The 25,159-nt window shown below is 38.2% G+C and overlaps 2 protein-coding genes across 2 annotated transcripts in view; one reads left to right on the top strand and one right to left on the bottom strand.

The window, feature by feature from the left end:
* Positions 1 to 2,883, bottom strand: part of LOC121865502 — a 45,184-nt gene extending 42,301 nt beyond the window's left edge. Inside the window, exon 1 of the mRNA XM_042365016.1 lies at positions 2,590 to 2,883. Within this exon, the coding sequence (XP_042220950.1) occupies positions 2,590 to 2,742 (153 nt within the window). The 5' untranslated portion in view covers positions 2,743 to 2,883. The remainder of the gene's footprint in view (positions 1 to 2,589) is intronic.
* Positions 2,884 to 20,380: 17,497 nt separating this feature from the next.
* LOC121865501 (putative nuclease HARBI1) lies at positions 20,381 to 24,251 on the top strand. Its single transcript, XM_042365015.1, has 3 exons — positions 20,381 to 20,980; positions 21,885 to 22,172; positions 22,479 to 24,251. Exons 2-3 carry the CDS (start codon positions 21,968 to 21,970, stop codon positions 23,387 to 23,389), a joined length of 1,116 nt encoding a protein of 371 aa, XP_042220949.1. The 5' UTR covers positions 20,381 to 20,980; positions 21,885 to 21,967; the 3' UTR covers positions 23,390 to 24,251.
* The last annotated feature ends 908 nt before the right edge of the window (positions 24,252 to 25,159 follow it).

Raw genomic sequence — 25,159 nt, 5'->3', positions numbered from 1 at the left:
ACCCCTGCTCGCTGCAAATCCACTATTGGGATCAGCGTCAACAATTTTGCTCCCGACTATACTGCCCTTCAGGATTTATTGAATAGTCTCCAAAACTGGGCCACCAACAACCATGTCACCATCAACCATACCAAGACCATGGTTACACACATCAACCTCTCTTCCGACACTGTCCCACCCCCTGCCATTACTTTAGGTCCCAACACACTCCAGGTTGTAGATTTCACTAAGCTCCTCGGCGTCACCATAGACAACAAACTAAATTGGAAACCACACGTCAGTGAAGTTGTCAAGCCCTCCAGTTTCTGTCTCCTTCTCCTCCGCCGACTCAAGTCCCTCGGAGTTCCTGAACCCGAGCTCCTCAGTGTTTACTCAACATTCATACTTCCCAAGCTCACCTATGCTTCCCCCACCTGGTCTTCCTCCCTAAATGCCACACAACGTAAACACCTAGAAAAAGTGCAAAAGAGAGCATGCAAGATTATTCTCTCCCCTTCCTACTCCATATATCAAGAAGCGCTCAACACACTGACCCTTTCGACTATCACTGACCATCACCACAAGGCTTTATCCTTGGACCCACCTTGTTTGTGATCTACATAAATAACAGATGAAAATATATAGAGCCACATTGTCAAGTTTTCAAACGGTATGAAGATACAGTACAGTACTGTATCTGGGAAGGTAGCAAGTGAAGCCCTATCACAACAATGCAGGAAGACCCGAATGAGCTGTTCAAATGGTCTCAAGACTCGCACAACTATTCTTTTAATAGCACTTTCCTGGACACTGTCGATAAGGAGAAAGATCTGACATTGCGTTAGATCATTCAATGAAGGCAGTACAACAAGTGGAGGCAACAACGAAAACATTAAATCGAGATTTGGGAATTATAAAGCGTACTGAACCTTTGAATATAAAGATAGAAAAATGCTCCTTCAACAGTATAAATCTCAAGTATGTCCCAGTCTGGAACACTGTATACACAGGCATATAAACCCGAGAAAAGTGAAACACATAGTGACTAGGATGATTCCAGAACTATGTCATCTCGATTATCCAAGTTGACTTGAGGGCCTTAGGCCAAGGCACAATAGGTTTGATTGATTGAAACATTTTATTTAGCCAGAAAAATACAGATACAGAGTGGATAATACTAACAATATGAACATGGCTGAGCCATTTGAGAACCTGAGCTCTCTTTGAGGCACCTGATATATACTGTACATTTATCTCAAGGAAGTATTATGTAATATTTAGTATCATCTGGAATAGTACAATAGCATGGTAGTAATAAGTACATTTATTTGTGATGTCAATCACCACCAACACGAGGGGGCTTAACTATAAGCTAGCCAAGTTATCATGGAGAATGCATACCTGTATAAGGAAATACTTTTTCATGCAGAGGATGATAGACCCAAGGAAAGTACTGGGCTTCAAAATAGCCCTTGACAATATTATCAAGAACAACAGAGGGATCCTACACAGGCCACTGGCCTTCTTCCCTTGCCATGGACACCTATAGTGAGTGGCCATGAGGTAAATAAGAGTTCTGCTGCAAAAACTAGAGTCAAATTTTACCCAAGAATCAAATGTTCTATCACCATTATTCTAAAAAAAAATATTTAATAGTGCCCCTGTTGTACACTTTTATCCACTTTTACCCCTTTTTCTTAGTGGTTACAGGTATGGCTGCCATGCGCCAATCACAATGGATATAGGTACGGCAGCCGTATTGAAAGATTTAGTTATGGTGAGTTTATACTGTAGTTTACACTTGTCTTTCTCATGGCAAACACTTGTGACTGAGAAAATCTAATAATATTGAAAAATTAATATCTCGGTTATCCTTAATTTCCGGCGGAAATATCAAAGAAAAAGTCTTAGAATTGTCTAAACATTACATATTAATAACAGCGGGAGAAAGACCAATGTAAGACTATAAATTGACATTTTTTGTTAATGGGGCTAATATTAACAACACCGCCGATGTGTTATTTGTTTTGATGTTTATATTCTCATTATATTTTCATCAGCGAGTTCTGATATGAAATTATTTTTTGGAGGGGTTAGGTTAAATTAGTAAGGTTAGGTTAGATTAGGTTTAGGTAAGGTAAGATTAGGTTAGGTTAGAGTGAAATTTTAAATAAATACTTTTTAACACATTTACCATAACTAAGAGTGTCCACTATAAAATAAGAGAAATTGCAGCATTTTTAAATTCGTTTTCTTTGAAAAATCGGCGGTGGTGTAGTCGTCAATAATTACCGTTAATGATCAGGTCAGGTTAAGTTTGGATTGGTTAGTCAGAAAGAAGGCCATCTTCGTAATGATCATTGTATATCCTGCCTAACACACATGGCATTAAGCTGCCATACCAAGACATCAACATTTCGCATATGGTTGCCGTACCTATACCCAGTGTGATTTTTGGCATATAGCTGCCATACCTGTATCCACTACAAGTATTTTTTTTTACCTACAAATTCCTCAAAACTTCTTGAATCTTAGGGTAGGTTTTTGGTAAAGTTATTAAAAAGTTCTGGAACTTTTCTAATCATACTACCAAATAAATACTGTACCCACCTTCGGTTTGATGAAGCAGTTCCTTGGTGTGACGAGGCTGAACAAATTTTCTATTTGGTCAAAAGTATCCTTATCATGATACTCAAATTGCGCCATAATCATGCCGAAGGTGGCAGCCATATACCACATCAGCAGCGCCTTTAACCCCTCCATCTTGGTCTCTGGTAATCAATAAATAAACATAATTAAGGAAAATTAAATAATGAAAACTAAAAAGCCTCAAGAAGAGTTAGGGCTTCTAGTCTTCCAGCGCCACACCCTTAGTATGGCGATTCCAATGTTTTGACCCGAGACTTGTGTGACGATTGTACAATCTGCAACAGTTGTCGTTGAGGCTGTTAAGCATTTTTAAGCAATATGATTTTATTTGTTATGCATAATTTCACCACTTATAAGATTATTAACCGTATTTTGCCAGTACAATACATGAATGTGTAACCAGTGGGGTTCCCCAGGGGTCAGTACTGGGCCTACTCTTGTTCATGATCTACATAAACTGGCAAATGAAATTCAACACCAGCTAGTGCAGCGTACTTAATATTTTTTAGTTTAACAACTTTATTGACAAAGCCTGGAGTGCAGTTTGCCTATTCCGAGTAATTCAGTCAGGTCTTGAACCCTTCTCACTGCCACGCAGGACAGAGTTTCATACACAAAGATATATACTATCTATATATACAGCATATATATATATATATATCAGATTCATGTTGGTAATGTCACTGTTCACTGCCATACAGGACAGAGGTTCGTACACAAAGAAATACATCATATTCATTGACTCCTCGCCAATATTGTATGGAGTCCCCCAAGGTTCAATTCTCGGTCCAGTACTGTTTTTGTTGTACATAAACGACATAGTCCACGCCAGCTCACTCATAAAATAAAACTTATTTGCAGACGCTAGTAATCTCTATGCCAGCAACTCAGACCTCCATTCCTTGATGAGAACTATGAACACTGAATTAACTTAAGTAGGGACCTGGGTAATACGTAATAAACTGACCTTAAACCTTGAGAAAACCCACTACACGATCTTTCACAGAAGAAAAAACTTACCTCCAGACTTGAACCCCCTGTACCTTGGTAATATAGTCCTCAAACGCGAACAAAATACTAAATTCCTGGGAGTTATTGTTGATGAGACACTTAACTGAAGAAACCACATACAAGCCATTCACAGTAAAATCAATAAATAGTGCGGTATCATGTATCACACTCGACAGTCACTCACTCTCACAGCAATGAAAGAAATCTATCATGATCTTGTTTACCAACACCTGATACACTGTCACACACTATGGGGGGGGGGCCTCTGGCTCTTCAAAAACACAATCTCTGGTTACTGCACAAAAGAGAGTTGTACGGACAATGACCAACTTGAAAAAACAGATCACACAAACGAAAAATTTGCTATATTGAAATCTGTAAAATTCGAGGACATTAACACTTACTGCAGCGGCGGAGGTGTTGCTTGGCTGCCCTCGCTCCTCCTCGCCTGCCTGGCGGTCCTCGCTCCCGCCAGCGAGCATGGCGACCCACCAGCTGTCCTTCTCTGAGCTTCCTCACCAACCAGCTTTCTCATTCTGCCCATCTTCCTGAACAAGCAACACCTCCTCCAGCACCAGACTGTCTATCATATAACTTATATTATACAAGAAAACCACATTAGAGTTTCCTTCCATCCTGAGTGCTAGACAACATTAATATCTCGATACCCCTACAATGTCACTCCGGGGTCACCATTGTAGGGGTATCGAGATATTAATGTTGTCTAGCACTCAGGATGGAAGGAAACTCTAATGTGGTTTTCTTGTATAATATAAGTTACATGATAGACAGTCTGGTGCTGGAGGTGCCGTGTGGTGAGTAGCGTGTTGTAGGAGGTAGATGTGCAGGAGCTTCGTTAGAGAAGATGTTTCCTGTTGCTGGCCTCCTGGTTGAATGAATGCTGGACAGCTAGGAGCTTGCTGGGAGGAGGTGTTGCGTGTTCAGGAAGATGGGCCAGAATGAGAGTTGGTTGGTGAGGAAGCTCAGAGAAGGACAGCTGGTGGGTCGCCATGCTCGCTGGCGGGAGCGAGGGCTGCCAGGCAGGCGAGGAGAAGCGAAGGGAGCCAGGCAGCGGCAGAGGAGGAGGTGTTGCTTGTTCAAGAAGAATGGTCAGAATGAATCTCAATGGAGAGACAGAGCTTATATACCCAGCAGCAGCCGCCAGTCCTCTATGAATCATGTTGGGAAAACCCAGAAAGTCGCCGGTGACTAGTTCCGTTGCTAAGATACGGTAACATCTGGTTGGTTGCTAGGGAAGGCGATAGCAGGTGGTGGCGTGGCTACGCAGTTGTAGGCAGTTGTAGGGGAGACGTCCACTACAGTAGAAAAGCTGGAGTGGCAACAAAATTAAAGGAAAAACTAATAGCTGTGAACCCGAACCATCAAATTTATAATGTGTATTGTATTATACATAAAGAAGTGTTGTGTTGTAAAACATTAAAGATGGATAATGTCATGGATGTTGTTATAAAGACAGTGAACTTCATACGCGCGCGAGATCTGAACCACAGACAATTTCAACTTCTTATTGGAGGAAAATGAGAACACACACAGACTGCCATATCGCATTGATGTTCGCTGGTTAACTCGGGGAGTCGTACTGAAGTGATTTTATGAATTGTGCAGTGAAATACAGATGTTTATGGAACAGAAAGGAAGGGATTTGCATGAACTGAAAGATAATGAATGGGTTCAAGATCTAACTTTCATGGTGGATATCACAGAACACTTAAATTACTTAAATACAAAGATGCAAGGACGCAATAAATTGGTGACAGAGCTTTATGACTGCATTCGTGCCTTTGAGATGAAACTTCAGCTTTTTGAACGGCAACTATCAGAGAGTAATCTTTCTCACTTTCCGACCTTAAAGTCCCTACAAGGCATACCTGAGTTTCATGCTGATATCAACACAAAAAAGTACTGCATCAAGATTTCCAAATAAATGAATGAGTTCCAAGAAAGATTTGCTGACTTTGAAAGACTTGAGAAGGATTTTTTTTCATTTTTTGGGACCCATTCTCAGTTGGTGTTAATGAGGTACCAGAACATCTTCAATTAGAATTAATTGAGCTCCAGTGTGATTCTGTGTTGAGGAACAAGTTTTCGAGTGTTGATGTTGGCACATTTTATCAACATTTTGGACCAAATTATCCCAGGTTTAAATATTTTGCCTCAAAAATTATGTCAATGTTCGGAAGTACATATATCTGTGAACAACTCTTTTCTGTGATGAACTTGAACAAATCTCGGCTTCGGTCTCAACTTACTGATGCGCACCTTAATTCAATACTGAAGGTTGCTACAGCTCAAATCGTTAGTGCCAAACTTTGATGCGCTGGTCCATACCAAGAGGTGCCAATTATCAGGAAGCAGCAGTAGCAAACAATAAGATTGATCAAGGTAAGTAAACACTTGATTTGTTTGTTTTTAAGGGTTTCGCACGAGCTCAGACTAAATCCACCTTTCTCATTTTGTCGCACTACTTACCTAAGAGGTGATTGCGAAGTGCTCATAATTATGTTACTTGGCCCGCATACTGTGTACCCATATTAAATCTGGCCCGCCTTGGCAAATGAGTTTGACACCCCTGCACTAGTGAGTGAGGAGGAGAAATGTGAGGTTATTCGGCAGGCAAACAACTTAGTAAGGAGCGTGCAGAGGGAACAGCACAAGAAGCTCCTGCAGGGCTTGAAGCAGAGAAGGGAAGAGTCGAGGAGGAACGGGGACGGGTGTACATGGGTTATATTCAGAGAGAGGGTAGTGGAAGCAAGTGTGCCGACACAGGGCCAGGGGGCAGAAGCGCACCCTCCACCCGCTCTACCCCCCACCCGGGAGGTGGAACTAGCCCCACCTATCAGCCGGGAGGAGGCGAGCGCTGTGTAAACAATGGCATTTCTAACCATACCCTGCAAAATACAGTGTACTTAGCAAATGCTGCAGCTTCTGAGAATGGAGGGGGCCAGGAGTTACTACTAAGAGCAGAGACGTTACCGAGAACAAATTCTGGCTTGAATGTCATGTACACTAATACTGACACGTTCCTCGATAAGAGAAAGGAGTTTGAAACACTACTGAAGGTGCACCAACCCGATATTGTAGAACTGCTGTACAGAACAGTAGAATCGACCCAGAGGAGTGCGAGTTCAGTATTGCTGGATATGACTCATTTACGAACCTTTCTCAAGAAACTTGCAAGAGGGGTGTGGTTATCTATGCTAGGCAAGACCTTAGAGCCAGCCAGGCGAGGGTACAGGGAGAGGATGTTTTTGAAGAGTCCAATTGGTGTAAAATTAAACTAAATGGAGGGGACTTACTTATCGTCGGGTGTATCTATAGATCCCCAAACTATGGCCCACTAAATCAAAGGAACTTTAGAGCCTTAATAGACAACTCGGCGATGCTCAACCCTAGCCACCTCCTTATCATGGTGGACCTTAACTATGGCGACATCGACTGGAGAAACGAGTTCATCCCAAATGACTTGAATAACCCTGCTACTATTTTTGGAAAGTTTTAAAAGGAAGCTAGATAGATTCTTGGTTGATAGAGAGTGGTAGTAACTCTCGACAGGAGCTGTCATGCATAGGTCAACCAGCCTATTGCAGACTCCTTATTTTCTTATGTTCTTATGACATTTATTATCTGTACAGAGAACTTTGGTACGATCTTATTTTCTTTCACGTTATATTTCAATAATAATAATAATAATAATAATAATATTTATTCAGTAAAGTTAGCATACACATTTACAATTGGATAATAATGTTTATAAACTATGCAGTCATACAGTTCAGCACGAATAAAGAAAATGTATAGGTATACGGTGCACGTAGGCCGTAGGACCTGTATAGTTTCTTGTGTGCTGAATAACAATGGTAAATATTAAGGAGTACTGTACTAATTGTTTTATCTTGTGGGGTATGAGATGTTTGGTTCACACTCAGGATGGGATGGAGAAAGGAAACTCACAATGTGCTCTCTATATACATGTTGTATTGGATGTACAATGCAGCTTGGTGCTGGGAAGGCAGCATGGTTACAAGCGTGATGTAGAGAGAGCTGGTTGGTGAGGACGCTCAGAGAAGGACAGCTTGTGGGTCGCCATGCTCGCCAGCGGGAGGGAGGACCGCCAGGCAGGCGGAGGTGTTGCTGGCTGGTTGGTGTAGGTAGAAAGAGAGCTCACCACGAGGTCAGGTCTTAAATAGCGGGGGTAGGCGTGGCTTAGCAGTTGACCCCCGCTCCGTGGTGTATGGCGGCGCTGGTTGACCTAGACCACGAGGCATACACTGGGGAATTGGTGGGGTCGGCTAGGCAGCGACAAACAGCGTTTGTAGGGGAGAATTCCACTACAATCTCCAACATTGTGTGTGTGTGTGTGTGTGTGTGTGTGTGTGTGTGTCTTTGTGCGTGTGTTTGTGCGTGTAATTTGAATGGAGTATTTACGGAGTATTTACAGACCATCTTTTACATCGAACAAGACACATCAAAAGCTGAATATGTCGGAAAAAAATTAAATTAAATTTATATATATATATATATATATATATATATATATATATATATATATATATATATATATATATATATATATATATATATATATTTGTAGCGGCCAATAGGAATTAAGGTTTGTCAGGTGCTCCTTGGCAATGGCTAAACCTCTCATTCAACTGGGAATAGAAATTATTGTATTAACAATGTTCGACATTTTTTTAAACAGTTGCAAATCTTAACAATCACTCCACAAATCACTCATTTTTGTTTAATCGCCACATAGGTATTTTGGATCATCCCCCTCACTCAAGCAGAGCTTCGTATTTTCATGTTCCCAAGAATGTGTGAGAGAAAAACTGCTACAGAAAATAAGAATTTTCAACTTTTTTAAATACAAATTTTCAGCATTTGCCAGTCTAATCTACACCCAAACCTAAAAATTTTCTGGATCTGGCCTTGATAATGATACGTAAGTTAACAGAGTGAAGTATTCATTTTAGGATACTCCAAGAGATGAAACCTGATACAGTATAGTGGTGCCGATGTACTGTACACGTACTTTATATATCATATACTGAAGTATTATTTCAGGTTTACTTCTTAGTTCACCTATCTGATATAAATACAGCAATATAAATTCTATAGTTATCATTTCACTACAAGGAACTTATGAACATAATTTTTTTAGGCACAACAAACTGTACGGGGTGCTATTATAGCGTGCGGTCTAAAAGATATCTTTAGTCTAACCTAACCCACCTTTATACCTTATAACCTGACCAAAATATCTTGTAGACCGCATGCTATACTAGCATCCTGTAATGACTGATAATACTAAAGTAAGGCTGGTACATTATAATACAATATTATAAATTACTTAGTACTGTAAATCTATTCTTATATTGCACAGTTAGCTTTAGGTCTTAATTTCATAGACAAATAACTCTAGTGTGTGTGAAGGCAAACAAAAAACAAATAACTCGACACTACCGGGACGCTCATAAATCATCGTACATCTGGTGACCGTGGCGTTTGAAATTCACCTGTACCGGAGGTGTTCCAGGTGGAGGGTGAGGGGCCGTGGCTGGGCTGGGGAATCCAGAGTACAAAGTCAATAAGCGGAAGTCCTCGAAATGGTGGATCTGAGCTTTTGTTATAAGCATCATTAATATCTGCCATTGAATTAATCGTCGTGCATTTGCTTTGCTTTGCCTAAAACTATAACTTATAAATACCTCTCATAGAACCAATCTAAATGTACTTGAACATATTTCAACTCTAAAATGAATTTATATAACAAATATTCTTAATCATATCACGAAAACTTTCAATAGGTATACATCTCTTTCTATATTTATAAGCACATTATCTAAGAAAATTTCATACAACTTACGACTTAGAAAGTATAATCTTTCCAAGACTTACCTTCCTTAGCCCTAACCTACAACTAACCATAACATGACTTTACTTATCCTAACTTATAACTAACCGTAACCTAAGCTAACTTAACTTTATCTACCCCAATCCTCAACTATTACTAACCGAAACCAAACTTAATTTTACCTACTCTCACCTATAACTAACTAAGCTAATGTAAACCTCCCATAACTTTCACCTATAACTAACCTTACCTGTCCTAAATTAAACCTACCTTAACCTTCTTTATCCTTATTTAATGTTAGTCTAACCTAACCTTAATTATCTAACGTAATATCCAACAATAGTTAAGAGCTGGCAGCCAGCATCTCACCATTACATGAGGTTGGAGACGGCGCCACATACTCACACAAGACTCATGATAGTCATGAGACTCATGAGTCATACATGAATGCTCGGGGGTACCCGATTGACATGCCACAGCCCACAAGTACCCACCTCCACGGCAGGTAAGCCAGTATAATTTACACCGTGTTTCTTCCTTTCCAATATATCATTATCTTCGTTTCTCCACATTTTAGTTTCCTGCTTTCTCCATTTCTCCTACCCGCTGTTCTTACTCTTCTTAGTCTGATTTATTTCTCCTCTCTTGTTTTTCTTAATTGTATATTCAATAGATTTCGTAAGGAATTCGGTAATAATTCTATTTCACAAATTGTACATTAGTTGAGTTAATGTGTACAGTATGGCAATAGAGGCAGTAAGTACAATGTAACAAACACGTCAGTACACTTGTGGGGCTTACTGCAGGATGGAACCAGGATATTAGGTTAAGTTAAGGAGGATGGGTCTAAACTGTTTCAAGTGCTGAGGGCCAAAGCATTGTATTATGTTTGGGGGTCCTTAGGGGTCTGAGGGATGATTATGACCTCACAAGCTTAAGGACAGAAAATGAGCAAATATAACAAAGCTTCCACTAGACTAGAGAATGGTTAAGTTTTAACATGATATGTTCAAATGAGAGAAGAAGGGAAAGAAGGGAGTGCGTACTTATTATACATATTGTTATAATGAAGTTTACAGCTGCTACTGTACTATCAGGGGTTAAGAAGGTACGTAGGTGAGGTCACCTGGGAACAGTCACGTCAGTCCCCAGTAGGAAGGGGTGAGGTCATAGATGACACAACAATTGATCATGATTATAATATATTCACTAGTATACTACATAAAGCACAAGAACAAAATATATCAAACAGAAAAATTAGGTCAAATAAGAATGAGCCAAGGTGGATGACCAGAAAACTTAAACATGACATAGGAATAAAGAAAGGAATATATAAGAAATTAAAGGGAGGGGAGGAGCAGCTCAAAAACAGGTATAATGAACTATCTAGGAATGTTAAGAAAAATGTAAGGAAAGCAAAGAGAGACTCTGAAATCAAAATAGCAAGAGAATCCAAGGCGAATCCCAAGGGATTTTTCCAGGTATATATAGGACAAAGGTCAAGGACAAAGTTGGGCCTTTAAAGTCAGGGAGGGGAGAAGTGATAAATGGCAGTGAAGAAATAAGCAAAGCATTGAACAGCTACTTTTTATCAGTTTTCACAGAAGAAATTTGAGATGAAATTCCAGAGGTGGAATTGATATTTAAGGGAAAGGAAGAAGAGAAATTAAAGAATATCACTATCAGAAAAGAGGATGTTCTTAAGAAGATAAATAAACTAAAGAAAACAAAATCCCCAGGGCAGGATGAAATTTTCCCTCGAGTCTTGAAAGAGTGTAGGAAACAGATTAGCGGACCCCTCGTAAACTTATTTACAAAATCATTAGACACTGAAGTTGTGCCAGACTTGTGGAAACAGGCAAATATAGTACCCATATTCAAAAAGGGAGACAGAGCATCAGCGTCAAATTACCGGCCGATCAGTTTGACGTCAGTAGTGGGGAAATTTCTTGAATCAATTATAGCAGATAGCATCCGATCGCATCTAGAGAAAAGCAAATTAATCTACGACTCTCAACATGGGTTTACAAAGGGAAAATCTTGTCTAACAAATCTGCTAACGTTTTTTAGGAAAGTCTTCGAGATAGTAGATAATGACGAAAATTACGATGTTATTTACTTAGACTTTAGCAAAGCATTTGACAGAGTACCGCATCAGAGGCTTCTGAGAAAAATTAAGGCTCATGGTATTGAGGGGAAAGTTTTAAATTTGATAAAATCATGGCTCACCGATAGAACGCAGAGGGTCAGCGTAGATGGTGTTAAATCTGAGTGGGGCCGTGTAACCAGTGGGGTTCCCCAGGGGTCAGTACTAGGCCCACTCTTGTTCATAATCTACATAAACGATCTAGATACTGGGATCAGCAGTGACATAAGCAAGTTTGCGGATGACACCAAAATAGGGCGGCAAATTAATTCAGGGCAGGATGCAAATGCATTACAGGAGGATCTAAATAAACTGCAGGGGTGGTCTGAAAAATGGCAAATGAAATTCAACACCAGCAAGTGCAGAGTACTTAATATTGGAAGAACAAATACTTATAATGTATACAGCCTTAACAACATCAACCTTGAGAAGTCGACTTGTGAAAGAGACCTAGGGGTACTTGTAAGCCCGGACCTACGGCCTAGAAAACAGAGCGTCAATGTTCGAAATAAGGCAAACAGAGTATTGGGTTTTATATCTAGAAGTGTAAGTAACAAGATTGCAGAGGTCTTATTGCAACTATATCTTACGCTAGTCAGGCCGCACCTCGATTATGCGGTTCAGTTCTGGTGCCCCAATTATAGAATGGATATAAATTCACTAGAGTCGGTGCAGCGAAGAATGACAAAAATGATTCCGGGACTTAGAAACCTTCCATATCAAGATAGGTTAAAGAAACTTAACTTGTATTCCCTAGAAAGACGAAGAGTGCGGGGAGATATGATAGAAGTATTTAAGTGGGTGAAAGGAATCAATAAAGGGGATATAGATAAAGTTCTTATAATATCCGAGCATGATAGGACTCGGAGCAACGGATTTAAGTTGGATAAGTTTAGGTTTAGGAGGGAGATAGGAAGAAACTGGTTCACAAATAAGGTGGTGGACGAGTGGAACAAGCTTAGCAACTTTGTAGTAAGTGCGGGAACTCTGGAAAGTTTCAAAAGGAGGCTAGATAGATTCATGGATGATAGAGAGTGGTAGTAACTCTCGACAGGAGCTGCCATGCACAGGCCAACCGGCCTATTGCAGACTCCTTATTTTCTTATGTTCTTATGTATTATTGATGTACCGTGAGCTGTTTGTTTACATGCGCGCTCTGAAATAAGGCCGCTGACTGTAGGCTAGAAACGTTTACGCAACCTGACGCAATCCGTGGCACGTGTTGCATCAGCCAAGTCTCCGTCAGTTACATCCTCATAGTAACAGTGCATCTCCCCCCCCCCTTTTCCAGCCCACCCCTTCATTTCACCCTTCTTCTTTCCCTCTCTTTCTTTATCTTTATCTCTTCCTCATTTCCTGTTCGAAATAAGGCAAACAGAGCATTAGGTTTTATATCTAGAAGTGTAAGTAATAAGAATGCAGAGATCTTATTGCAACTATATCTAGCGCTAGTCAGGCCGCACCTCGATTATGCGGTTCAGTTCTGGTGCCCCAATTATAGAATGGATATCAATTCACTGGAGTCGGTGCAGCGAAGAATGACGAAAATGATTCCGAGACATAGAAACCTTCCATATCAAGATAGGTTAAAGAAACTAAACTTGCATTCCCTATAAAGACGAAGAGTGCGGGGAGATATGATAAAAGTATTTAAGTGGGTGAAAGGAATCAATAAAGGAGATATAGATAAAGTTCTTATAATATCCGAGCAGGATCGGTCTCGTATCAACGGATTTAAGTTGGATAAGTTTAGGTTTATGAGGGAGATAGGAAAGAACTGGTTCACAAATAGGGTGGTGGATGAGTGGAACAAGCTTAGCAACTTTGTAGTAAGTGCTGGAATGCTGGAAAGTTTTAAAAGGAGGCTAGATAGATTCATGGATGATAGAAAGTGGTAGTAAATCTCCACAGGAGCTGGCAGGCACAGGCCAGCTGACCTATTGCAGACTCCTTATTTTCTTATGTTCTTCTTTTTCCAGTTCCTCTTACTCCTTTTCTCTCTCTAGTTCCCTTCCTCCTTCGACCCACTGCTGCTTCCTACTCTGCAAATGACTTCCATATAAGTGGCTCAACATATGTAAAGTCGCATATAAGTGGAACAAATACTAATTGTAATTAAGCAGATTAACAGTTGTGAAGTCATGATAACAGCTGATTCCTGCGTAATTTCCACTCAAACGTTTTTACTGCCACCCCCCACCCCGTGACAAGCGATAACTTAAACCGTAAGTAGAGATAAGGATATGTGAAGCTTGCTCGGTTACTCACTGTAAGCTATCTCCTCCTTTATAGATCTCTCTCTCTCTCTCTTCATTCATCTGTTATTCATCTTCGGAGAAATATATTCAGAAATAAATATTCTTACATTTTCAGTGCCACGGTGAATTTTTAGCTCATCTGAATGTCTTCTCCCATGCATTTAAGAATCCCCTTCCCCTTCAGTTTTAGTAAATGTGTCTCGCCCCTCTGCACGTTTTTGTTTCCCCCTGTCCCTGCCCCCTCCGGTAATTTAAAATGTTACATCGTCTTTATATTCTTAGTGTCCCAGCCCTCGTAATATCATTGCCCGCCTCCTTCCACAGCACTATAAGCACATCTGAATTTTATTTATTTATTTCCATTACCCGACATCAGTCACTAAAGAGTAACTATAGCGTGACGTGATTAGTAAAAACGCAATTTACTAACAACTAAAAGTTCCAGAAGTACAACTTGTGGCAAGTCTCCGGTCACTTAGCGGATGTTGAGTGATAATGGCGACGGATGACTCACCGATAGCATGGAATGTGTTCGTGGAAATATTGTAATCACTCTAACTACCAAGATTTATTACGTGCCATAAGAGGAATTCTTATTTGTATATAACGTGATTGTGTTGCGAGGGGGCATATGTGATGATGAACCGCATTCATATAGTAAGAATAAAAACATTATTTACAAACAGAATGAAGCTAATGATACTTTTTACAAACTACTTAAATTAAAATTATAAATTTCAGAAATGTAAAAAGTAGATTGTTGGTGAATATATAATTACATATTATAGGTACATAAACAGCTAGGCTTCTTTAACAACAAAACCATCCCATTCAACTATCAGGTGACCACTCAGAGGTAGGTTGTTACTAGTCCCAGTCAGTAGCTAGCATAGGGCATGAGGCTGCTGGCAGTGGAGAGTATTTTCAACAGCCAGAATACTGTAGGACCGACGGTCACAAAGAATGAGGTCTATACTAAACTTACGCTTAAAAGTTAGTCGGTGAGGCTTTTTGAGTTGCATATAGGTCCGTCCAAAAAGAAACCCAAAATTTTTTTCCAGTTCTGGAACGCGAATTTTCTTCTATCTCTTCTATCGTTTGAAATCGGCGGCCTTTCAGGGTGGATTTCATTTTTGGGGAAACAAAAATAGTTCGCAGGGGCCAAATCGGGAGAGTAGGGCGGCTGGGGGACAATAGTCGTCTTGCGCTTCGCCAAAAAGTCACGGATAAGGAGCGACGCGTGAGCAGTGCATTGTCATGGTGCAGCATCCAGGTCTTGTTTGTCCACGCCTCAGGCCTCTTCCTTCGCATTGCCTCCCTCAAACGTTTCAGGATATCCTAGTAAAACTCTTTATTGGCTGTCTGACCACGTGGAACAAACTCATGATGAATGACGCCCTTCCAATCAAAAAAGACGATCAACATCACCTCCACATTTGAGCGACTCTGACGTCCAGACTTGGGATCGTCTTTGGTGGATGTTCTTCCTCTTTTGAAACGCTGGTACCACACGTAATATTGCGTACGGCTCAAACAATCCTACCCATAAGCATGTTGCAACATTTGAAAATTCTCCTGAAAAAGTTTTCCTAATTTGAAACAGAATTTCACACAAACACGTTGGTCTTCAAGATCCTTCATTGTTCAAAAGTGCACTAAACACACGTTCACTCTAGCACGTGTAGCTCGATGACTATTTTTTTTTTGTAAGGTGAAGCGCAGAAGCGTTTACAGCGCCCAACAGAGAAACATGCTAAGTTCATGCTTGCCTTATGTCTCATGAGTTAAGGGCGTAGAAGCCTAAAGAGTCAAGGGCGTAAAAGGCTGAAGGGTCAAGGGCGTAGAAGCCTGAAGAGTCAATGGTTATGCCTAAGCAAGTAATTGGAAGCTCCAACAATTTGTCCCTGAATACGAATTCGCAACTTTTGATTTACAGCAGGTACATACTTTACACATACTTTACTGCTAGGTGAACAGGGACCAAGGGGACTAGGAAGCGTGTCCAAACAACTTCCACCGGCCCGGGAATCGAACCCGTGACATCTTGCTTGCGAGGAAAGAGCGGTACCGCTCTACCACCAGCGCCCTGTTAGCTACTTGACGTGGCGTGATGCGGCTAGTGTTAGACTGAAGGTCAAGGTCACCGCTACACAGTGCTCCCGCGCCGGCTTGTTGGCGCGCTTTTTAAAAGGTTCGGTTTCTTTTTGGACAGACCTCGTATGTTGTATGAAATATCCTTCATTGGTTTTAGTCTTTTTGACTAATAGTCATCAATTTACACTAAGTTAAAACTTCACGTAGTTTTATAACATTATAAGAAACTGACGTCTCTAAGCATAATACTTTTACTGTACTGTAGTCATTTAACTTAATTGTTTATTGTAAACTAATGATGGAATAAGGAATTTAGGAAAGTTAGCAATTAAGATGATGTTTCTATACTTTGACTCTTTGTTTTTTGTTGTTTTGGAAGTATCACTATTTATCATTTACCACACTATGTAGTCTGTACGGTCTACGGACAAAACCCCAGTGGCCAAAACCCCAATGGACAAAACCCCAAACCATTATATGAAAAGTGGACAAAACCCGTCTCACATAAAAAATATAGAATAAAACACTTTTATGTTTGCAAACACACATTATATATACATTTTATTTTTCACACTCCACAATCCACAAAACCCTTTTAGATTTGTAGGGAATTGACACTTACAATATACAATATATGCTCCACTTATGAAAATATATCAGTTTATTTGAGTCGAATACATAAACCAACACCCTTCAGGTTTTGTCCGTTGGGGTTTTGTCATGGATTCATTACGTACACCCACTAAAAAATTATTTGGCACCCGTGTCATTTTGTATCACGCCGTAAGGGTGCCGAATAATTTTTAGTGGGTGTACATGATACTTGTACACACACACACATGTGTATACATGCACGATGCATACATGTACACCCACTAAAATTATTGGGCACCCTTACGGCGTGATACAATATGACACGAGTGCCAAATAATTTTTAGTGGGTGTACACGAGTAACAAAATTAGTGCTACTAATGTTAAAATGTTTTGTTACTTTTCATGTACTTATTACAAATACATATACAAAAATAATTGTACTGTTTACCAGGTACGGTAACGCCAAAACAAGGATGCGTGACCTTGGCATCAGTAGTGATAAGGGTGAAGCATAGAACACCCCCTCAACCAATGGGAGGCACTGAACAACGTGTAAGGAGACGGGGACCACCCTCATTGGCTGTTCAAAGTTATGACGTCAAAGTTCAACTTGCGTCGTAGGCACCACAATGAAACACAAGCAAACGCAGTAGTTGATTAACTGATTACGTCTCGGGCACCTCGCCTCGTTGATCATTGAATGATCAGGTGCGGATCCAGGAATATCAAAAGGGGGGATCCAAGAAGTTCTGGGTGCAGCGAGCCCACCTAGCTGGGGATTTTTTTTGGGGGGGGGGCGCTGTAAACCCCAGATTTTTTTTAAATCTTACCAATATCATGGGTATTTTGAAGCCCTGAGCACTTGATATTAGGAGATATTCTGAGGTCAATTGTAAATACTTTTTACTACACAAAAATGCTTTAGTACAATACTACATTAAAGAAAAAGTACTGGAATTTTCTGGCGAAAAGGGGGGTCCCCCCAATCCGCCCTTGTTGATGTGTATGTGGTGACGTCGTCTTGGGTACCTTTTATTGGCTGATGTATATAAATACCCTGTACATTACGGTAATAAAGGTTACTCTTCCGAAACGTTTTTCTTTGCTAAGTACAACAGATTTTATACGACACTGATAGAGGGTAAGATGCAGTACTAGAGAGATATTCAGTGACATTTTCATACACGTTCACGTTAGTTCAACATGTAAGTGTATATAAACAATGTAGGCAAACGCGAGTTGACAAACACTAAGTCGACTCACCCAGGGATAAGACAATTATCAAGCCTTTAATTTACATACTTAGGAACTGTGCGGGAGGGTTTGTTTATATACGTGTCAGTACAAGTCGTCTGGCAGGTATACTAAGAGCTGGGGAGTCGTCTGAGGAAGCATAAGTCTGTGTATGTTGTATACTAGAGACAAGGAGTCAATCATCTGAGGTATGTATATCAGAGCTGGTGTTCTTCTGGGGCGGTATTCTCTGTATGTGTTTGTGTCATTATTTTTAAGGACGGCCCTACTGTATTAAATACACACAAAAAAATAGTACAGACATCATTCCCCACCCCTTCCCTTTCTCTAAGCTGGATTTTGAGGGCGACGATGAGTTGAGGATGTGCGTGGGCGAGGTGGTTTTCCAGCCACCGCAGAGCAGTCAATTTGTTTAGCTTGATGTGATGCGTCGCCATGCATCATTTATTATTATTATCATCTTATCAGTACCAAATAACTTATGGTTCCAACGATTAAAGAAGAACAGCAAGCATTAGAAATATAAACTGTAAGTTAGGGAAGGTAAATAGGATTTCCCTTGACCTTAAAGTATTTCAAAATCAGATTACTTCTAAAAAAAATCATGACCAACAGTTGTTACTTAAACGTCAGTACACATAGGTTCTTTAATAATATAAGTTTTGTGTAGTATTATAATTTTGAGATTTCAATTCGTGTACTTTTTAATCAACCCACCATATGGAGAAAGCTTGAACATAGCAAAGGTTTCTCATCCCAGTAAGGATTAATATCGTAACAAAAGAGAACGCGTTTTCAATTGAATAACAAGCATATAGAAAAGGAGGTTGGGGCGACGTACCATAAAGGGAATATTTTGGGTCCTTTACCCTTCCTGCTATGTAAATATCATGCTCATTTAACGTTAAATGCAAACTATTAATGTAGCTGATGATAATGCTCTTTAAGTGTTAGATAGAGACCCCAAGAATATAACTTGTCATCTGAAGTGGAACCACGTAGAAAGTAGTTGACAAGATGTATTTCCCCCATAACTCGGGAAGACAAACACTGATATATATATAGAGATCTAAAAGAAATCCCGAGAGTAAGTTATTTTAATATAATGCGTGATAACAAACCTGTCTCAACCGCAGCGAGATACATAAAACTATTTTTTTAAATTTCCTTATCTGGAGAATTAATTGTAGAAAATGTAGCAATTTTTAATAAATTTCTTTTAGAAAAAACAAATGCCCGTCAATTGATGCTCGAATGGCCTTACTTAACTCTGTAGCTATCGTTTGTCCTAAAAGACTTCCTATTTACAGTACTAGTGTTTGAATGTGGGCAGCATATTTAAGTTGAACCAATATGAACTTGAATGCCCTATTTTACTGAATAAAGTATGTATGTATGTATGTATGTAACTCGACAACCAGTCGGGTTTTATTTGCATGTCAAACTGTAAATGATAATGTAAATACTTGAAACAAATATGTCAGTATAAGAGTAAAACGTCAGAACAAAACATCATCAGAGAATAAAGCAAGTATTTTTGTTTTCTCAGGAAATCCTGTCTGGGATGAGAGCGAGGAGTGGCGCCCCCACGTCGTGCCTACGCGTACTGATGTCACGAGGGAAAAACTTTCCCCCACCTTCATAAAAATGAATATTGATTCAGCATGTACAAAGACAATGTAGGTACATAAAGAATGTACAGTCTCGTTCAAGATTCTTCGAACACTGCTGGAGACAGCTGACAATGCAAGATCGTTTGTTTACTATATTACTAGTAAAAATTATGAATGAATGTAAAAGTGATCTGTGATTGGTTACTTAGTTCCCCGTTGCATAGTTAATGGTTGGGCTTTATTGTTTCGTATTATATTATAGTAATTATACTACGTACTATATTAAACAAATGGCCTTGAGTTGCCAGGTGTCTCCAGCAGTGTTCGAAGAATCTCGAACGAGCTGTATACATATTATGGTACAGGTTGACAACCCTTTATCCGAAATTCCAAAAACCGAAAAGCTCTGAAAACCGAAAGTTTTTTTGAGGAGCATTTTTTTTTTTATTAGCCCACCCGGGCACAGGTCACTCACCCACATCGGGGCCTGGGGGTGAAAATGTAATAGTAATAGTAACAATAATTATAATGATAATACAGTAATAATAATAATTATTCATAGTAAATAAAATTTTCAACAAAAAAAACACAAAAATAAAATAAGAATGATAAAAATAATAATAACAATAATACTGTAATAATAAAATAATAATAATAATAAAGAAATACAAGAATGAAAAAAAGATCAAAAGTGAGAAACACGACCTAGACCTATGAATTATTATTATTATTATTATTATTATTATTATTATATTTTAGCCCCAATGTGGGTCAGTGACCTGTGCCCGGGTGGGCTGATCCCTGTAAAAAAAAAAACTAACCATTCTGAAAACCGAAAAATTCCAAAAACCGAAATGCATCTGGTCCCAAGGTTTTCGGATAAGGGATTGTCAACCTGTAAAAGTATACAATGTTCATAGTGGTATACAAACAAAATAAGGACAGTTCAGGTATACGAACAATATACTGTACATAGATAGTGCAAGTATACAAACAATGTGCATAGTCAGGACAGGGTATACAAACAATGTACAGTAGTACAGTACATAAACAATGCAAGCCACGAACAATGGTAAACATTAACGGCCATATTATTAAACAACATCTTCCCTTGAAGAATATCTTCATATCGAAAGCAGTATTTTTAAATGCGAAGAACCTTTTAGTGCAGCGCACGAAAGAGTGTGGTGGCATGAAAACGAACTAATTTCACCTAACTTTGAAGAGGTGGCTATGAGCTACTTTTCGTCACCCTCTTCATAATTATTTTGTTAGTTTTATTGAATATTTCTTGTCAATACGATTAACGTACAAAGAAACACGTATTAGTAATTTTACAAATGTTTTTTTTACATTATTGGTTTTACGGCGCATATTATGACAGTCCAAAAGCTGTGTCCCGTCCTAATACGACTTTCGTAAAAGCTGTGCTGCCTGTCAATTGTTATTGCCAAAGGCTAGCTGCTGTAGTCATCCCATCTTACTAACGCTAGTATTAATCTGGTAAGCACATTTACGGTAATTTATTAAACTTTTTAGCAGTTTTATAAGTGAGTTTCTGTCAGGAAAATATAAACTAGTGACGTTCTTGCCTAGAAATATTCGAATGGATAGAGGCAAATTTCACTGGGAGAAAATCATCTCAAAACTTTATGTTGCATATATTAATAAGGTAAGTCCATTTAAGTTACTTAATGCCAATTTTTAGCAGTTTTATAAGCGAGTTTCTATCTGGAAAATATAAACGGGAGGTTTATGCCTAGAAATATCAAAATGGGTAGAGGCAAATTTCACTGGGAGGTCATTATCACAAGGATGGTATAATATTACATACAAAAACACCTTTGATACAGTGGATCATGATATAATATGTAAAATACTGCAGGCTCTAATTTTTCATCACCAATTACATTATTTCGTTTTGGTAAACTTCCATTTGGCTGAATTAGGTGCATAATAAAACAAGTTCATTGGAAGCTGGAGTTTGATTATTTAATGAAAATGTGCCTTAAGCATATATGATACAATATTTTGGCTAATATAGAGGACTTCACAGCAGCTTCCCCCGTCTCAGTAATAGTAAGTTCGCCCACGGCAAGTGATAATTTATGCTAGGTTAGGTTAACTTAACTTTACTTTAACTTATAAATACTGTACTCTTCTAACACCTTTTCCAACATTTGCCATAAATACGACCGTCTCACTATAAAACATATTGAAATTGGGGTGTTTATAAATATGTTTTCTCTGAAAACAAAAATTTTTAACCTAAGACAATATAATAAAGGCATACCAGCCCTTAAAGGCCATTTCCTATTATTTTATGCATTACTGTACATTATTATTTTTTTAAATTACATTGGAAACATGTGAAAATTTTTATTTCCCCGGTGTTTTTAACTAACAGGTTGAATTGGCAAAAGGATATTTTTAGAAAAATGAATCGGGGAAATCGGATCTGGAATTTTTGGAATAAGTTTGGAAACCAAGATGGACAAGCGGCACTGGCAAGGTTGGAGGAAATGCAGACAACGACACGGAAGACGACTCCGCAGAATTGTAGGTGACCGCATGAACCCATTCACAGCAATGAGCAATGCTGAATTTGTTGACCGATTTAGGCTAAGAAAGGAATCGGTTAACAGTATCATCCAAAAAAGTCAGGAACAACTTCCTGTTGCCAATGATAGGAGAGGTAAGCAAAGTTCCATATGACAGATGGTACAGGTTATTTCTACTGAACGTGTATGTTTTAAACCATGGCCTATCCGGGTCAATATAAATAACTAAAACTACCTAATTATTACCACGTTAATTAATGCTTACATTATTTCATGTTGCTACTGTACTTGCTTCTTCTTACACACCTCGACCTTCCACTTTTCCATATGGGTTAAGCCATTGAAAGAGGAAGATTGGAATATTTATTTAAGAAATTAGGAGAATGTGAGTCTGATGAGTTTGTCATTACTTCATTTTTCATTTGATGATTTCTTTCCAGGTTGTCCTGTTCCTCCAAACCTACAAGTTCTAATAGCAATACGTTGCATGGCGACTGGAAGCCACCAAATAGCAATTGGAGACTGCTATTATGTGTCTCAAACCTGTGTCAGTCTGTATCTTGCAAGTGTTTCGAGGGCAATAGCCAGCCTTAGTGAACAGTTTATAAAATTTCCTGCTGGCAATAATTTATTCAAAACAGTACAGGCCTTTTATAATATTGCTAGAATGCCAGGAGTTATAGGGTCCATAGATTGTACTCATGTAGCAATTTTAAGGCCAACATGCAACAACCCTGAAGTCTTTCAATGTAGGAAGGGGTTCTTTCCAATTAATGTTCAGGCTGTCTGTGGACCAGCCTTATTATTTTGTAATCTTGTTTCTCGTTGGCCTGGTAGTGTACATGACAGCAGGATTTTTGAAAATAGTATAATTTGTGCCACACTCGAAGAAGTCTTGATGCCTGGACATCTCCTTGGTGACAGTGGTTATCCCTGCAGGAAGTATTTGTTGACTCCAGTATTAAATCCTCGTGATCAACAGGAGGAGACCTACAACAGAAGTCACATAACAACAAGAAATACCATTCAAAGAGCTTTTGGGGTTCTTAAGAGGCGGTTTGCCTATTTAGGATCAACTATTAGGACAAAGCTCAACACCACCAAAGCTATAATTGTTTCATCATGTGTGCTCCACAATATAGCCATAATGACTAGGGTCTTATTACCAGAAGAGGTAGAAGAAGAAATGGATGATTTGCATATAAACCCAAATATAGGTCAAATAAATATGCAAGGCAGGATTAAAGGCAACAAGTCATCAGAGACCACTTTTGAATGTTGTTTATACAGTGAATTACTTTTAGTTGTCCATCCTTTTAACTGGACAAGGAGGGTGATTTATGTACATTAAGGTCTCAGCAGTCCAGAGGTATAGTAATGCCTCTATGTAATACTGTATAGAGCTACAGTACAAGGTTTTGGCTGTTTGCAATACCTGTAGTTACATTCATGATATAAAGACAGGAGTTGATTTTTTAATGTGTTATCTATATACTGTATATGTTAAGGTCCATATGGAGTTACTGTATTTATATACAGTTCTTTATTCTATTATGTTCTTATGTAATTTGCAATAAGTGTAAAAAACTCACAGTTCAATAGACTTTCAAAATGCATATACTAAAAATTCATACTTGTCAAAACTGATGGCATTTGTAATATTTTTAGGAAACAAATATTTTTCTCTGTAAATTTTATTTATTTTGTACATATCACACTTTTGTTAATTCAAACAATACTGTATTTATAATCAGGATTCTGCAACAATGTCAGAATGTAAATTAGTATATAGTGAATTAAAATAAAATAAAAAAGGAAATTTGACATTACAAAGTCATTACTAACCTATATATTCAGTCAATTACTGCTATACAGATCAAAAAGTTGGTAACCAACTGGGTGGGAATAAATATTAATGCAACATAAAATTAAGTTTCAAATGATACAATACCAAAGAATTTGTTGTTACCAAGACTCGCATGAAATTCGACTGAATATCATTCGCAATTTTTATTAAATCAGAACCACATTAATTAAAGCTATTTCCACCAATTCCTTGGTGTGAGCGGGCTTTGATTAATACAGTACTCTGACATTTTCTATTTTCACAATTTTCTGATGAAATATCCCATTAGTTTTGTTGTTTTAATAAATCATGGTACAGTAGTTAGGTAGCAAATCCCAGAAGTTATGTATTATGTACGCAAAGTTTAGTTGGGTATTAAAGAACTAATTTTAATTACTAAATGAAATTTTAGTTCGGTATTAAATACATATTTTTAATTATTAAATTAATTTCTATTTAGTTACTATAGTACGTACGGAAATAAATTTAAATTATAAATTAAATTATAGTTAGGTATTAAATACTTATTTTGAAATAAATTAAATTATAGTTAGGTAGTAAATACATACTTTTAAGTAAATTAAATTCGAGTTAGTTACTGTAGTACATACGGAAATAAGTTTAATTAAATTAAATTATAGTTAGGTTCTAATTGCTTAATTTAAAATACTAAATTAATTTATAGTTAGGTAGTAAATACATAATTTTAAGTACTAAATAAAATTGTAGGTAGGTATTAAATACATAATCTTAAGTACAGTACTAAAATAAATTATAATTAGGAACATAATAAAATATAATATGTAAAATAAATTAAAGTTAGGTAGTAACTAATTTAGTAAAAAAAATTTTGTAAATTAAAATAATGTATAGTTAGGTAGAAAATCACAATACAGCTGTAGTTATGCAGTGAATTACACCGTTTTTGTTGCATGTGAACTGATTGCATTATTAACCCTTAAACAGCGCCAAGGGTGACTCAGATAATACCCAATACAAAAGTAATTTTATACTATACTATACTGTACTGTACAGATTTTTTCCATCATTTCTAATTTCTTTTGTTCAACTTGAATCTTTATTTTGACAAGCTGAATCTGCAAATCTGAATGCAAGTTTTGATTATTTGCAAGTTGAATGTTGATCATTGTTTCTTCCAATTGTTTATCTAACAATTGCTGCCGTGTGCTCCAAAATAGTTTATTATTTTCTTCCTCTTCAATGGTTATATTTTTCCTGTTTGGTCGGTCATACCGTTTTTCATCAAATAATGAC

The sequence above is a fragment of the Homarus americanus genome, unplaced genomic scaffold (assembly GCF_018991925.1).
Source record: "Homarus americanus isolate GMGI-L3 unplaced genomic scaffold, GMGI_Hamer_2.0 scaffold25483, whole genome shotgun sequence".
Lineage (NCBI taxonomy): Eukaryota > Metazoa > Arthropoda > Malacostraca > Decapoda > Nephropidae > Homarus > Homarus americanus.
This window is presented reverse-complemented; position numbering and strand designations above follow the sequence as displayed.

What these genes read in the sequence shown, in the direction of transcription:
- LOC121865501 (XM_042365015.1), top strand. Translation starts at nt 21,968, where the DNA reads ATGGACAAGCGGCACTGGCAAGGTTGGAGGAAATGCAGACAACGACAC. An exon ending in TGTTGCCAATGATAGGAGAG is followed by an intron (nt 22,173 to 22,478) that starts GTAAGCAAAGTT and finishes ATTTCTTTCCAG; the next exon opens with GTTGTCCTGTTCCTCCAAAC.